This window comes from Protomyctophum parallelum, assembly GCF_964188405.1.
Source record: "Protomyctophum parallelum genome assembly, chromosome: 11".
In the NCBI taxonomy this organism is placed as follows: Eukaryota; Metazoa; Chordata; class Actinopteri; order Myctophiformes; family Myctophidae; genus Protomyctophum; species Protomyctophum parallelum.
Genome location: NC_139707.1, coordinates 43,861,045 through 43,878,738, shown reverse-complemented (window position 1 = coordinate 43,878,738; position 17,694 = coordinate 43,861,045). Strand labels below are relative to the sequence as shown.

The 17,694-nt window shown below is 42.9% G+C and overlaps 2 protein-coding genes across 2 annotated transcripts; both read left to right on the top strand.

Moving 5' to 3' along the window:
* Nucleotides 1-4,746: 4,746 nt before the first annotated feature.
* LOC310867025 (glycosyltransferase family 92 protein F13G3.3-like) lies at nucleotides 4,747-7,747 on the top strand (the record flags this gene model as incomplete). Its single annotated transcript, XM_083776818.1, has 2 exons — nucleotides 4,747-4,948; nucleotides 6,858-7,747. 2 exons carry the CDS (start codon nucleotides 4,747-4,749, stop codon nucleotides 7,745-7,747), a joined length of 1,092 nt encoding a protein of 363 aa, XP_083632944.1.
* Nucleotides 7,748-11,010: 3,263 nt separating this feature from the next.
* LOC310867024 (gamma-crystallin M2-like) lies at nucleotides 11,011-11,656 on the top strand (the record flags this gene model as incomplete). Its single annotated transcript, XM_083776817.1, has 2 exons — nucleotides 11,011-11,256; nucleotides 11,375-11,656. Exons 1-2 carry the CDS (start codon nucleotides 11,062-11,064, stop codon nucleotides 11,654-11,656), a joined length of 477 nt encoding a protein of 158 aa, XP_083632943.1. The 5' UTR covers nucleotides 11,011-11,061.
* Nucleotides 11,657-17,694: the final 6,038 nt, after the last annotated feature.

Below are 17,694 nucleotides of genomic sequence, written 5' to 3'. Positions count from 1 at the left end.
ACATTCAAAAGGGCACATTGCTGTCCAGGGGGCAAAAGGGCAGGTGCTCTAGCACCACCTAGTGTCTTATGTGCACGCCACTTCCTGTCGGTTAACAGCACTTATGGCAAACCGTGTTCAGATGGGTTCAATTTCTCTAAAAATTCTGTCCACCCAATCAGAACTGATAAATGGTACTGATATTTTGTGGTATGTTTTATATTGGCTACAAATAAATATTCTCCATAACCTTTGATTGGATGGGCACTGGGCAGGACACACCGTCACGCACATTTGGGTGGGGTCTGCACAGTACACCCCTGTCCCCTTAGAACCAGCCCTGGTGGAGGTGGAGAGACTGGGAGGCCCCTGCTACTGAAATAAACACACTATGGCGGCAATGATTACTGGAATATTGGAATACAGAGATATTGTATTGTATACTGTGTATGAATTGAATTGTGAGTCTGTCCAGTGCACTCCCCCTCATACAACAAAAATGTTGCGTCAAACCATGTGACTCCCATTGGGAATGCATTGCGAGCTTGCATCAGTAAACAAGTCTCATGCATCAGCTATACATCAATCTGTTGTGAAGGTGTGATAGATAGATCTTTATTTGTCATTGCAACGTGTACAACGAAATTAAAAGTGCCAACCAATCAGTGCATCATATCACAAAACAACATACTGTACAAGATAAAACAAAAACACACATGACTTCTTGTTATTGCACAACCCCAGCAGCACTAATGCACAAACATGTAATTTTCAGCTGTTATCGCACAACAAAACCTTATTGTACTTAAGATAATAGATAGTAGGTGATAGATAAAAAGGGTCTTATTTGTATACAAACTAATGTCCAGTGGTCATATTCTCCTTCTCCTGAACTATGAGCCAGGCCGGGTCATTGATATTGTCACCTTATTCATCATTTTACTCTTAACCTACTGCCTGTTGTTCTCCTTATCATCATAATGTCATGTCATCCATGTTTATGGTCAAAATATGCTTTCATCTGTCCCATTTAATATCTTGTTGACTCCTTATTCAGTCACCATGTTCCTTATTCAGTCTCCATGGGGTCTGCCTCCAGCTATACAAACTTTCAATACTGTAGGGCGTGTAGGCGCTGTTTTTAATTCAACATGCAGCTGCTGTGTTATCAGTCTAGTTTGACCTTGGGAGTCTGACCTTGGCCAGTTGGCCTAGTAACTTGGTACAGGGAAAGAAGTTATCTACAGGTTGCCTCGCAACGCCTGCCTAGGCGCTGCCGCTCTCCAGGCCTCAATGGGCATCAATGACTGAACCAAGGAAGATGAACTCTGCGTCGCTACGCCATCCTCATCATCTAGGCGTTGGACTAATGAGGGACAGCCAACACTGGTTTTGTCATCTGACATTGCGGACATGAAACATCTCCAGCCAATGAACATTATATCAACAAATCTGACGGGATCTGCAGTATTTAGCCTGGAACAAATACTGTGAAGGGGAGTTCAGTTCAGTTCAGCTTCGGGTTCTTTTTGGAATCAACAATTGATTATTCTAAATTATATTGATGTAAATATATTCTGAACCATGTAGCACATTCTCTATGTAAATTGACTTTATACCGACTAAAATAATTGTTAAACCTTAAGCTCTCTCCGAAACTTATTTCATCCTGCCTCCAAATCATTTTTTAAGGTATGTTTCTCTTTTTGGTACAGTGATGGTCATTTAAAGGGCTACTCACTCATTTTTAAGGTAAATACAGCACGGTATTTAATTGCTCCCTGCTGGGTTATTTGAAGTTATAGAATTTACAGTATGTCTTTACAAATTATACAGTCCTTTCAGAGCTATCATTATTAAAGATGGATCCTATTTAAATTTATCCATCAGTAGGCCTTAGTAAATATTGAGTTACTCATACTTCCTCTATTGGTCTTCACCTCAGTGAGTTCATCTATAAATAGATATGTTGTTACACAGCAACAAAAAACGATTAACCGTTGCTGTTGTAACCAGATACCTGGTTGCGAGACCGAAACGTTGTAACTCATATATCAGTGAAGACTGTGTGTGGGACCTCTTTTCTCTCATTATTCACACTGGTTGCCTGTCCCCATGTGTGCATATAAGGACTTTTCTCTACACAGTTTTAATATTAAATGTAGGCTACTCAGCTATAGTAGGGTAACAATGTCTCCCCATCTCTACAACTCTTTAATTAACAGAAAGCATATTCATCAGATTCAATTATATATAATTATATTTCTATTTTTGTATGCTAATTATTTGTTTTGTTTAAGCACTTTTTTTAAGCACAATCTCAGTTGTTTATCCATTAGTTACATGTTACTTGTAGATTTTAATGTCAATAGCCTACTTTTGTACAGTTGCGTGATGTCTCCAGCACTAGCCTGGTAGGTCATGGGTAATTATTAACTCCACAGTCCAAATCAATTCGATATCAAACTTCAAATTACAATGATAGCCCTTATCATTGATAGTATCTATCAACTGACATACGGCCAGCCAACCTTGGGCACACACAACCTTGGGCAGGGAAACAAACCTACCCTCTATGAAGGTACTGAAAGACCCACGCAAGTGCATGACACAGTTTTATAGTTTTATAGGGGATATTTCAACTTACCCGCTGGCTCATATTATCCTGTTCTCTACTAAGTAAGGTAAGCATTTTTGTGTACAATTTACTCATTGATTGAAACCTATTATTTATTCTCGAAAAGAGCATTGAAGTGCACCCGCATATACACACACACACCCCCCCCACACACACACACACACACACACACACACACACACACACACACCCACACACCCCACACACACACACACCCACACACCCCACACACACGAACACACACACACACACACACACACACACACACACACACACACACACACACACACACACACACACACGGAAAGACAGACAGACTCACAGGCAGGCCAGGCCAGCACTCACAACAGAAACATGGGGAAAATGCAACACCTTGTTAAATGTCTCAGTATCTTTGCTTCCAAAACAGTGTAATAGGACGTAGTCTTTTGATACACACACACACACACACCCACAAACCCACACACCCCACACACACACACACACACACACACACATACACACACACACACACACACACACACACACACACACACACCCACACACACACACGTATCCTCTATTAATCTGTTAACACCCGCCCATAATCCATCGCATCACAGCAAAGCTGTGATTTGAGTTATTCTATAAACAATGCTAAAAATAAGATTTCCCAGGGTGACACGCATACCAGCTAATGACGCAAATATCAGGTGCATATACGGAGTTTGAGATCTTGGCACACACACACACACACCCATATGATCTATTCTTACATGTATTTATGTCATGCATTTCACATATATGGAGTTTAAGATCCAGGCACTCCATTGGACAAGGCCTGGATACAAACAGTATATAATGTGTGAGACTCAGGCAGAGTTCTTCAGTACTTTCCTCGGTCCTTAGTACTCAGTCCTACCCAGCTTTCCTACCCTTCTCCTTTTTGTTTTTGAACATCTTGTTAATCTCTTATATCAAATAAATGGACTCTTGTTATTTTAACTTTGCGACCTGTCCGACTGCTTCATTCATCATCGACGGCCGTGTCCTGAACAGATCAGATACTTCAAAAGTATGGAGTTGTCTTTTTTTTTTATGGCGTGACGCAAAGAGGACTCCCCATCTAGAACTGGGTTTTGTCTGCATCTAGATGACCTAGTTCACGCTGACAGTTCACACTGCCATGTGATTTGCTGCCATCCCACATTTGCTGCCATCCCACTGTATTAGACGTCCATCTGGAAGAGAAAGTCTGCACATTGATGCAATTGGATCAATTGATGCCACTACTAGGCCCAAACCGCACCAATGCAACTCCTTGGAACAAAACCGTTTTAAGGACATATGCCACACCAATGTAACTCCTTGCAACTGCCATTGGGGATAATGGTTTCATGCAACTACTCTCAACCGTTTGGTTCCAAGGAGTTGCATGGCGAATCATTTGTGTGGTTTGGTCCTTACGCCCAAACCGCGCCAATGATAAAACTGTTATTGCAAGGAGTTGTGATTAGTTGCAACTTATCCTTGCAACAAGTCGCATCTCCTACTGTAAGCCTTGCAACAAAACATTTAAAACCAAACCACACCAAAGGGTCGGGTTGGGATAAACCACACCAATGCAACTCATTGAGTTGCAAGGAAGAGTTGTATTGGTGTGGTTGATCTTAAAATAAAAACTTTTGTCCAGACCCAACCTTTGGTGTGGTTTTAAGGGCATGTCACAATGTAAGGCCCAAACCATACCATGACTCCAGATATAAATACTGTATAGGCCTACCAATTTGTGTGAGTTTTGGACAGACATTTATGTCCTATTCGTCCTCAAAGCAACCTAAATGTTTATACAAGTTCTCAACAGATCCACTGACAGTGAGTTTGATATTTTCCAATTTCAGAAATCTCACAACCAGGACAAGTTTGAGGTAGGTCAACATATCTTCTGACCGGTCCTACGGTTTGGAAGATTAACCGTGGACAGACAGACAAGCACAAGCACAACACCGAAAAAAATACTGTATTATTCAGAAGAGGACGGCACTGAGGAGACCTCTTTAAACGTGTCAGAACTGCAAAGCCTTTCATCTTTAACAACTGTAAACATACAAGTCTTGAGTTTGGATTGATTGATTGATTTCTACTAAATAATGGATAAACGAAAACTGTCGTTCATCCTCCTCTTGTTTATTGCCGGCCTCTTCATGTACATACTCGTCCTGAATCTGAATCCAAAGATCCCACATGTGATCCTCATCCAAACCATGTGCCTTACCTCTAACCAGAGCATCACCCCTCTGAATAACACCAAGCACCTGCTGGTTTCTGCCTACATGGACCGCAGGGTGAAAGGTTGGGATGTGCGCATCATTGGTATATTCAGGAGCGATTCCATGATGAACCTTCACTGCGTTTTCTGCTGTAGCGGTACCCTTTCCATCCCCAGCACTCCAGCTAGCTTTGTACACATGGATGCTTTCGGTTTTCCTTTTGAGACTATGGAAGTCATGTGTTGGATCCCTGCGGGATGCGCAGTGACCCATGTCACCCTGTCGACTCATTCGGATAGAATGGAAGCGCTGCAGTGGCAGATCTTTCTCCCTGTAGGTAAGGTGTTGCTCAACTTAAAGTATGATTTAACACTCATGATGTTGCCAGAGTTTGTCAGACTAAAAGGCACTAGAGTGCCAAGCAGATGGGCATATTTTACTCTGAAAAGCCCCGCCTTCCATTTCCTCCCAAAACCGGGAGTTATAATGTTCCATTACTACCTCACGCTACCTCATCTGATATCTCTTTAGAAGCGTTTATATTCAAAACGAGATGTACAGTATGATGAAGTCAGAAATTATAGACATTGCCGTTCTGATCAAAACCATGCAGAGCAATGTAGATTCAGAGATATTAAGAGTTTTGTGGAAGTCCTGCAATACCAGAGATGGCCACCAGGCTTCTGATGCTTCAATCATTCTCTGCAGTTCAGGGTGTAACGGTCAGATATCTCTATCACTTCTACGAATTATTTAAATCACAGGTTGTGAATGATCTCCTATAGGATACAACTGATAAAGTGGAATGCAATGACAATAACCTAAATAAGCAAGCAGTAAATACAGTCAGAAGCAAAGCTCACGTTAACCGTTTATCTCAAATCAAAACAAGGAATCAACAGTTATACAAACAGAGGTGAATGCAATGAATGAGTGAATGAATGAAAACGAGTGTCCGTGTCTCACGCACGCCCGTGCTTATTGTTTCTTATAGTTCCGTGGTTGTTTCCAAACAAAGTCTGTTGCCCCCAGAGTTCCTTCCCGAACGTAAACTCCCTCCAAAGCAAAGTAATTCTGATAAAAGAAACTTAATCCATCCCAGAAGCGCACGTAATCCAATGTAAGGTATATAGGCATACTCCAAACGAAGAGGAAGAAGAAGTGGTCGGAGGAGGTCAGGGGGAGAGTGGGGGTGCACCAGGCTAGACAAGCTAGGCCAGAATGCCCGCAGGAAAGTAGGCCACTTTCAGCAGGGAGACCTAGTCGGGTCAGGTCGCGTCCTCTCTCACCAGGCCAACAACACATTATCTGCCATGCTAGCGCCTGAGTGGGAAGGACCAGCAAAAAATAGGACAGAGACTTATCTGATTGTGATGGGAAAGCCCACCTGATGAGCAGGATTATGTGTTGGTGGTAAATATTAATTTATTAAATGCTATGTGTTTGTACCAAACCCTAGATGCCGCTGGCTGGAGGGGGGGGGTCTATGTAGCAACTGCCACACAAGTTAAACATGATTTATTTTAATATCATCATTAAATAATACACCATGTACTTTTAAATGATGATATTAAAATAAATACACATAATCCTGCTCATCAGGTGGGCTTTCCCATCACAATCAGATAAGTCTCTGTCCTATTTTTTGCTGGTCCTTCCCACTCAGGCGCTAGCATGGCAGAGAATGTGTTGTTGGCCAATCATGATCGAGCGGGGGCGGGCCTTGGTGTGTGTGCTGTTGGCCTGTCGCGTGTCTCCCCACTGTAGTGCGTGCATGTGCACATCTTGTTACCGGGGCGGACCAGGTTTTTTTTTTTTCAAATCACCCAAATGACTGAATGCTCCTTTAAGCATGCACCTTTTCTAATCCAAATGTGGTGGAGTTAAATGTATACTATATAATATTACATACTATTAATCTTTGAAATGTAATGGAGCGAAAGTCCAAAAACCCAAGTAAATGTATACTTTGATCCTCTCCGCCACTGTAGGTAACCTGGAGAGCGGCGGGACAGAGGCGATAGAGCCCCAGTTCGACCTCACCGTGTGCATCTCCACCTTGTACGGGGACTACAACAACGTCCTTCAGTTCACACAGGCCCTGGAGATGTACCGGCTGCTGGGCGTGAACAGGGTGGTGGTCTACAACACCAGCTGCGGTCCAGACCTCGACCGCTTGCTGCGCAGTTACAGCCAGGAGGGCTTCGTAGAGGTGGTTCCCTGGCCCGTGGACAAGCACCTCACACCGTCGAGGGGATGGCAGTATCGCGGGCATGGACCGGGGGACCTGCACTACTATGGCCAGCTGACCACACTCAACGAATGTATCTACAGATACATGGACCGCTCGCGCTATGTCCTGTTGCACGACATAGATGAGATAATTGTGCCGTACGGTCAAAACAGCCTAATCTCTCTGGTGAGCCAGCTCCAGCAGCAGAACCCGAACGCGGGGGTGTTCCTCTTTCAGATGCACTTATTTCCAACTGACCACGTGGACCCCGGCGCAAAGTTCCACCTGCCCCAGTGGGAAGGGGTGCCAGGAATAAATATTCTGGAGCACATCTATAGATTATATGAAAGGGACAGAGATGATAAGGCAAACAAGATGATAGTTCGGCCAAGAATGGTGCAGCAGACATCCGTGCACGGAGTGCTGAAGAACTTCGGAGAGACATTCAAGGTCCCTCCAGACATGGGTTTGGTTGTGCACGTCCGGGGTTGCTTGATCACACACACCATACCACCCAGTTACAGTCAGGTGTGCGTGTCCAAAGAGCACATGCGAATCGACACCAGGCTGTGGGAGTTTCATGACAAGCTGATCCCCAGTGTGGACAAGGCCCTGGGGAGAATAGGGATGCTGAGAGAACAGCATTGAGATAATGGAGCATGGACACAGCTATGCACACACTGACACGTAGGGCTGCGATTATCAGTTTCTTAGTGCTTCTATTTTTCCTTAATCAGACTAATTATGATATTAGTCTGACTAAGGAAAAAAAAGAAGCGCTGTCTCTGTTGTGTTCTTGTCTCCGTTGTGTAACGTGCATGTTTGTGTGTTACAACCTCACAAATAGAATAAAGAATAAAACAACCTTTCTAATTAATGAACGTGCTAAGGCAAAATACGAACGAGATGTGTAATGTCACTTCCAAGTTCCAATGCTTCTCCTACGAGGAAATCAAGAAATCATTTTGGCGTTTCCATTCGCGTTAATGCCGGAACAACTCTACTCAAGGCTCATACATAGTCTGGATTTTCGGTGGTTAGGTGACCACCGAACTATAACATGACGTCACGAGCCGCGGTGAAGAGCAAACCACCGCCACTGCTCCAGCCCTTCTCTCTGTTTTTACTCACCACCGCTCAACGTTATTTCAGCTCCGGTGGTCAGCTCACCACCGGAGCAGTGGTCACCTCACCACCGAAAATCCAGACTATGAATAGGCCTTTAGTCCACTCTGATATGTTACGGATCGCTTGTGTAATGTCATTCATACGAGGGCCTCGCGTTAAAATACAAAGTAACAACTCTATTATGTTAAAAACGCATCACTTGTGTTCTTAACAGCGGTGCCTGCCTGCCTGACTGCCTGCCTGACTGCTTGCCTGACTGCTTGCCTGGCTGGCAGCCTGTCACTCCAGACGGCCGCAAGCCTGCCTCTAAGTGCTCCTTGTTCTTTTGCGGTCTGGTCTAGCCTGGACACCATTCCATTTGGGGTTCATGAGCCGGTCTTGAGCAGATGATAACGCTACGTCATGTTGTTGTATTGTTTTGTAGTCATCAATCTTCTGGAACTTCCTTTTCCCTCAAACCGATTTTTCTCAATAAAAGCTACAGGCTACGAAAGCTTTTATGGTTATTCTTCCGGTTTGAGGGAAAAGGAAGTTCCGTTTGATTGTTCCTGCCTGATGATGACTACAAAACAATACTACAACATGACGTAACGATATCATCCTTTCCAGACCGCTTCACACGGCACTTTTGGAACCACTTTTGGAGACCAGGCTTTCCTCCGAGGTGGAAAGCCTGGTGAGGCGAGGTTAGGTCTGGTCTATAATCAAGGCTCCCCTTCCCATTGCCCAGACGTAGCTTTGCCGTTGCTTGCCGTCCCATTGGCTATAGAAGCAGCCAATCTCGTCACCACGTCAGTAACACTAGCTGATGACGATGTGGTCTACATTTCAAGGGCTCTCATCAGTCAGGTTTCACCTGACAAAAAAAACGAAAAAGCCTCGGGGCACAGGTCTCCAAAAGGCCATTTCTGGTTGTGGCCTCCTGGTGGCGCTATAATAGGGCAATGTGAAAAGTGTGCCATTACTTCTTAGGCCTTTGATGGCAATTGGATGATTTGAGGCATTTTGTTCCAAAAATGTGTTTTGTAAAAATCCATCTGTTGGTGGCGCTATAAAAGGCCAACTTGAAAAGGGTGGGATATATTCCTCAGCCTAGTAAGAAAGTGCGTGAATGATTTCACGTAAATTGCACGCTGCGTTCATGATTTGAGTATCAAATATCGGACAGATTCGTTTTGAGCACATGACTATAGCAATACTGTGTAACAAGTAGCCTAATATCAAAAAATGTGTTTCACAAAAGTCGGGCTCCTGGTAGCGCTTTAAATGTTAACAATTCAGGTCAAAGGTTTGTCATTGGCCTCTAGGGAGTGTGCATGCAACATTTCACGCAGATCGGTGCAGTTATAGGTAAAAAAGATGAAATTCTGCCTCATGGTGGCGCTATAACAGGCCGTTCTGTAAGCTAACCTATGCACACCACTGTATACTGTACAAAGAACTGGCCTACTGTACCTACCTGGTCTAGCAGTCAGGAGGGATCAGGATTTGTTTTAATACATTTATAGAGCCATAAAGTCTCTGTCAGTCATGCTTTGTTGAAATGTTGGTATACTGTACCCACTCCCAAGCACGGCTCACCCTGAATGTTCAAGGAATGTGTTTCTGCATAAGCCATGATCTGCCTTTTGCTACTATATGCTCCACGTGTTTGGATCATGCTTCAGACTCTTTATGAATTGTCCACGTTAATTCCAGTTCCATTCATTAATGGCTAATTCTGCATTTTCTTTTTGTTTCATTGATGTGATGTTTTGTATATGATTATCGTTTAATTAGTTCCATGTCATATTATTTAAATTTGTGCTGCTATGTTCTCTCTCTCTCACACACACACACACACACACACACACACACACACACACACACACACACACACACACACACACACACACACCTTTTTCTGACTACATTGCTTGTGTTGTATAGCACCATTGAAAAATGTGTTTTCAAAGATTTTAAATAAATAAATGATGATATGATGATGTTCTTTTTATAATAAATCCAATACTTTTTACAAGTATGTCCACAAAACTCACTGCCAAAAGTATAATTTCTAGCTCTTAAAATTACAATTGGAGATATCTATTATATTTAACCCATTAACCCCTCCCATACATTTTAATATCTACTTTTATAGCCCCTCACAAGAGCCTGTGGCTTTGACTAACTATGGCAATTGAATGGATAGATTTGGGTGGGATTAAAAACAACAATAATAAAATAAAAACAATTATTCACGCATACTCACATGCACACAGAGATAATCTATATGTGTACTAATCCAAAAGATAAATATAATATCAATATAATAAGAACTACAAATAAAATACAACATTTTCAGCAAAATGAGCTTTCTCTCAATTCTATTCTTGTCAGTGAAACATTCTATCCAGAAAGTCTTTGAGGGAATTTGACTGTGTTAGATATACAGTATATAGTGAGCAAGCACCTAAACAGTCTATACGCTTCTATACAGTATGTAGCATGTTGCTGGGTCAGGAATTTAAACAATAGGGGGGCACACGGTCTTTGGGCCTGGTCAGGTATAAAAGTAAAGGGCTAAAGCAGGTAGAGCATCAGTTCACCAACAGTTCTCTGAGAGCTCTGAGAAAACACCACAACCATCAACATGGGAAAGGTAAGAAAAATGATGTAGTACAGGTCAGGAGGAAATAAATACGGAACATAAAAGATTAACATTGATTGATTAGTGCTTAACAAGTCATGAATATACTGTATATTTTGATTTGATCTATTTGACATTACCTAATATATATTTTCAGGTCATCTTCTACGAGGACAGGAACTTCCAGGGTCGTTCCTATGAGTGCATGAGCGACTGCTCCGACTTCTCCTCCTACCTGAGCAGGTGCCACTCCTGCAGGGTGGAGAGCGGCTCCTTCATGGCCTACGACCGCCCCAACTACATGGGAAACCAGTACTTCATGAGGAGGGGAGATTATGCCGACTACATGAGCATGTGGGGATGGAATGGTGGCATCAGGTCCTGCCGTATGATCCCCATGGTATGTATAAAACAGCTGCTATCATAATTACAAGATACAAGGTGCAAAGAAAAATAACATTGCAGTGAGATAATTTGTCGTTAGGGTATTCATGTCTGTTTCCGTTGTCTTCAAACAGCACAGGGGCCAGTTCAGGATGAAGATCTACGAGAGGGAGAACTTCGGTGGAATGAACCACGAGCTGAGTGATGACTGTGACTCCATCATGGACCGTTACCAGATGAGCAACTGCCAGTCCTGCAACGTGATGGACGGCCACTGGCTGATGTACGAGCAGCCCCACTACAGAGGCAGGCACCATTACATGAGGCCCGGCGAGTACAGGAACTTCAGTCAGATGGGAATGAGCGGCATGAGGTTCATGAGCATGAGGCGCATCATGGACAACATGATGCAGTGATCGATCTAAATCTTTACCATCACTCAAACAATAAATGATTACATGATTTTCTAAAAATCTGGTCTTGCTATAATTATTTTAAATTAATCGATCCGCTCAAGGTTCAATAGGTTCAAGGTGTTTATTGTCACACAGATGTACAGGCATTGTGAAAAACTCTACTCTGGGGGAGATTAAATAATTGTTTATTACACTGTATTTTATACAAATACTGGAACAAGAAGTCACAAAAGCAATTAAGATAAAATGCTAAATGATAGTATATCTGCTTGGTAATGCGATACAAGCAAGTTCCGAACAAACTGATGAGTAGTACTGATAAATACAACTTTCATGATTAAAACATGTTCTAATTAGAAAGCAATCTGCTGAGTAAATTAATTAACTAGAAACGAAAGGTTCTCTGAACCAGTTGAACAGGTTGTATCTTGCTGGGGAAAAAAAATCCAATCTGGCTTCAGAACATCCCATTCCACTGACACATGCCTTCTCTATTTGAGCGACCACGTCAAACCTTTTACATTCACTGTCTGTTTCTTTTTTATATATATATATATTTATTTATTTTATCCCACGATTTTGTAACCCATTTTTCACCCCTGTGTCAATCATCTAATGTGATCCTGACGTTATTCCAACCAGTTCCTTTCCCCTCTATCAGGCGCCCCGTCTGGCCAGGGGGAGGCAGTTTCACTGTTTGTTTCTAACATGTAAACGACATGACATCAACTTGTGATTGCAATTTGTTTTTGTTCGTGAATGACTTGGCTCTGCTGGTCTTGGACAAGGACAAATTGCAGGTTGAAAAGGCCCTCAGCTCTGAACTTCTCTTTGGGTCAAAAACAAACCTCTGCAAAGCCAAAGGCTTCACACTAAAAGTCAGTGACAATGTGATCTGATCACAAGAAAAGAGGATATAGTATCTACCTGGGTTGCATTTTAGAGACGAATCTTAAAGTAATCAAAAAAGTCAAACAAAGAACAAGATTGTTGTACAGGATCTCCTCACTGGTCAGTAAGAATACACTGAGGACTCTAGCAGGAGAACTAATCCAATGTCACTTCGAATATGGATGCACCTCATGGTATAGCACCACAAAGGCCAAACAAGGCTCCAGAGTACAAAACAAACTGGTCAGGCTATTGCTTGGCCTTACATATACAACTCCTTTAAACCCTGCACATTTTGCCAGGCTGGGATGGCTCAGTGTAGAGGACAGAGTACAACTAGAAATGCACTCTGTCGAGGTGCCAACTTGCGGCTTGCACACAAGTAGGCCATACTGTACTGTACATGACTACTTGTGCGCAAGCAGAGCGCGCAAATACTGCTACTAACTAATGTCTATTACAACTGCTGTTCTAAATCCTTTACACCCGTTATTGACCTTATACCAACCTTAAAACGTACCTTAGTTATGTCACCATCAACAGCCAATAAGGGACCACCATTCTTACCCCGACCCACATACCTACTGTACATACTGTACATACCTACCAGCCAATCACCAAACGTACCTTACGTCATCAAGAATGGTGGTCTCTTATTGGCCGGTGCCCGGTGGACAACCCCGACATACGGTGGTCAACGCCGACAGTACAGTACAGTACAGTACAGTACAGTACAGTACAGTACAGTACAGTACAGTACAGTACAGTACAGTACAGTACAGTACAGTACAGTACAGTACAGTGGTCATCTGGATGGCGTGACGTGGCGCTATAGTAAGACCGCGGCCGGTCGAATTCTAGTTATTTTAATGGTAAAAAGGTCAATTGCCTTCCATCTGTTAGAAAAGTAAGCCTATACTGAATTTGATTTGATTTTTTATTAAGGATCCCCATTAGCTTAGCAACCAGCTAGTCTTCCTGGGGTCCACATAAGAATAAACATTCCAGTACACATACAATTACAATTGTTAAAAAGTCAGTATTCAACACACATTAGTTCGAATAAAAGCAAATAGAAATTGCTAAAATTACAAGTGAGAGCGGAAAAAACAAAACACACACTTCACTGTATCAAATGGAATTTTAGATGTTAATTTACTGTAAATGCAACAGATGTTTCGAGGCAGGTTATTCCAAAGTGACAATGATCTATAAATAAATGATCTCTTTAGAGGCCCTATAGTAAAGGATACTGGTTCTGTTCAGAATGTTCAATTTATTGTCTCCCGTCTTTCCACAAAATAAAATGCTCGATAGTAGGCTTGATAAGAATCCGGCTCGATAAGCCTGATCGATAAGTTGCTCGTTTTAACTAAAAAGTCCTAGTCCTTCCTCCTCGATGTCTCCCTTTTGACTGATACCAGTCCATTCAAACTCTAGACGGGCCCACCCAAAAGTTCTCAACAGGCCCGAAAATTAAGGCCCGGCCCTACCTGGGCCCTCATGAAACCCTGTACACTCAAGACATTGCCCCCTGCTGCCACCAATATATCTCCATATATGGAGCTGACCTGTTCTGACATTCCATATGTTGATCTGACCTCATCATACCCTGTTCACTCAAGACACGCTCCATATATGGCCAGGCCTCATCAAACCCTGTACACTCAAGACACTGCCCCCACTGCCACCCTTAGATCTCCATATATGTTTCTGACCTGTTCTGACATTCCATATGTTGATCTGACCTCATCAAACCCTGCACACTCAAGACACGCTATTATGGCCACTACAGAATTCATTCCATATGTTGATCTGACCACCCATGCCAAAGCATCAGTGCTCGCCCAGCAGTCTGCCGTCACCCAGGCGGGTGCGTGCAGTAGCGTGCACGTGACCGTGGTCACTTCTCGCCCTCAGGACGTCTTCCTGGTTATAAACTACACTTATTGTGGGCTACAGAGGAGCTATTTGCATTGGCCTATAATTAATTAGGGGTCAAGCCCGAGTTTTGACAGTTCTGTGCTATCGTCCTTCGTGAAAGAAGGCGAGAGACAGGGGGACACTGATGATACGGAGGAGAGAACACGGCCCCAGTGCCCATACCCGAGGCGGGGTCGGCGAAAGGGCCTTTCTGTGTGGAGTTTGCTTGTTCTCCCCGTGTCCCCTAGGTAAGGTACCCTCACAAAAAACATGCATTAATCCTGGTCTCTAAACTATACCTCCCCCTGGCCAGCCGGGGCGCCTGATGGAGGGGAAAGGAACTGGTCAGAATAACGTGTTCCTTCCACGCACTAAGTCCGTCCGGGGAAACTCCCCCCCTGTCAGGTGAAAAGAAGCAGCTTGGACTCCTCATGCATATAAGGAAGCATGAGGTCAGTCGGCTGCCCCCCCCCAGGTTGGCAGAGGAAGTGTAGCGCCCAGGATTACATTAGATAATTGACACTGGGTGAAAAAAAAATGGGTTGCAAGATCGTGGGATAATTTTTTTTAAGTAGAAGGCGAGAGACATACCTGCACTCGTGCATAATGGAACAAACTTAAGCCCATCAGGCAAGCTTGGTTCGAAACAGGCACGGACTGGCTAAGAAAATCGGCCCTGGCATAATATGTGATGGTCACCGGCCCTATGACGTCATTATATCAAATTCAAAAAGCAAAAATGTTGACATTTCCCATTACGTTTGGACATATAGTTTTACGGTTTAAATAAAAGTGCAAATAGTGTTCTAAATGTATATAAAATTAAACATATCAGTGTTAGTTAGTTGTATTTTGAATATTGCTTGTCAAACGTTTTAGGCTTAGTTAGCCTATTTAATCTGATTGGTAGGCTCTGCATGGTTGCTGCTTCTGATTAGATACTAACTTACTAGACCAATTTAAAATAGTATTAGATGTTTTTCGTTAATGTAAAGTTGCCCGAACGGCCAAGGCTCCAAGAACAGTCAGGAATGGTAGTTAAGGGCGTTTATTCTCCCCAAACTCCTCCACCAAAAGTCCAGTCGTACAAAATTGTTCAGTGCAATAATTATCAATAGCAAACTGTAATACTGGCAACGAAATAAAGGACAAAAAGATAAATAAATACTTAGGCAACACTCCTTAACAAAACCCAAACAGGATGAGAGCTCTCTTCAAGCTGTACCCTGATCACACAGGGCCCTGTAGCTCTCCCTCAGGGATGTTATCAGTGTCAATGCTCACATCCAACTAACTTCTCTGTCCCTGCAGCCTCCCTTAAATAGGAGTGGATCCTACCACAGGACACAGAACACCTTGAATACAAGTAACCTAAACATTCTAAATAATGTGTTACAAGTAAACAAGTATAAAACAGAATGAACACTCAATGACAAATACTCAAAGCATCAAGAGAAACACCCCTCTCCTGCATAGCACTTGGCCCCTTCCTCATCAAGGGAAATGCCACCAGCAGTGCAGGAGAGACAACTAACCAATCAGTGATTACAATTTCAATAAAGGTTAAAACAATAGTCCTTGCATGTTATAGGAAACAGTTTCATGTGTGTTTGTATATAGGGCACGGGTTGCCCCGTGACAGTTAATAATAACCTTTGCTAATTATTACCATTTTAGATGTTTATATTTCAACAGGCATGATATGAATTTATAGGCCAGTGGCCGCCAGTCGGCTCCATTTTGCGCAGTACGGCACAATCACAGCTCAGACCATTTTAATATCATAGTGCTCACTTATCTATAATCAATTAAATCATCTACTTGTACTCATTAATACTACAGCTTCATAGCCTACTCCACAGAGGGAACAAAACAACGGTCAACAACAACAACAACTGCCTGCTGACTTCATCCAGTCAGCCATGGAGCACCATACTCCCACTGAGCATGGCTTTACGCATAATCATCAAATAGCCTATACATAATGCAAACTGATAGTTACTCTTTCGCACGCAGACAAAGAGGCAGAGCATGGCACAGCAGCAGCCAAAAACAAACACTGTAACACACACACCAACATACATTGCACTGCGTATGCACACACAACAGCTTCTACATAATTATGATCAGCGACAACTTCACTAACATTAGGCCGCCTACCTGCTTCTTTTTCAATCACTTCAGCCTCAGTCGTAACATTATTATTCTCGTCATGACTCAGACTCTCCTCCCCCGGTCCAAGTCCTCAGGCTCGGGTAGCCGCAATTTGCAACTCTAGATTTTTTTTACAATGGGTTGAATCTAGAGTTGCAACAAGCTCCATCCACTTCCTATTCATAATTTTTGGTTTGTGATCTGCTTGTCTTAAATGACATTAAACTCACCAACATTGCAGCTGCAGTCCAAGCTTGAATTATCCTCTTTCAATCTGCCGAGCCTGTTTTTCATAAAAATCCCCCGTAGACATGTTATGAGCTACTTTCTGTCCAAAATATTCCAAGAGTGACATTCCGAGCCAGCCATTTTGTATTTTTGCAACGTGCCGTAAAACAAGATGTGAGGGGGAGCGCTTGTTTAATAGAAGGCTGTGCGTGATGGGGCGTCGCACTGCGTCGGCCTCTTCTTTGGGTGTCTTACCTGCGCAGGTAAGATTCTATTAAACAAGCGCTCCCCCTCACATCTTGTTTTACGGCACGTTGCAAAAATACAAAATGGCTGGCTCGGAATGTCACTCTTGGAATATTTTGGGCAGAAAGTAGCTCATAACATGTCTACGGGGGATTTTTATGAAAAACAAGCTCGGCAGATTGAAAGAGGATAATTCAAGCTTGGACTGCAGCTGCAATGTTGGTGAGTTTAACGTCATTTAAGACAAGCAGATCACAAACCAAAAATGATGAATAGGATGGAGCTTGTTGCAACTCTAGATTCAACCCATTGTAAAAAAATTAATGCTGGGCCGTTATCGGCGTTAACGTGCTGCGTTAACGCGAGAATATTATTGCGCGTCAAAAAAATTATCGCCATTAATCTATTCTCAAAGTTGGGTCTGGGAGCTGGGTCTGCATTGACTGCATAAAGCGAGCAAACTAGGAATTTCACTTTGATAGTTTTACCTGGCGGAATTACTCTGTGGGAGGGAGAAGTCCTAACCTAACAGGGACAAGGTGAAATAAATTACTCTGAGAGCGGGGCGGTAACAAATCCTAACCTAACCGGACACG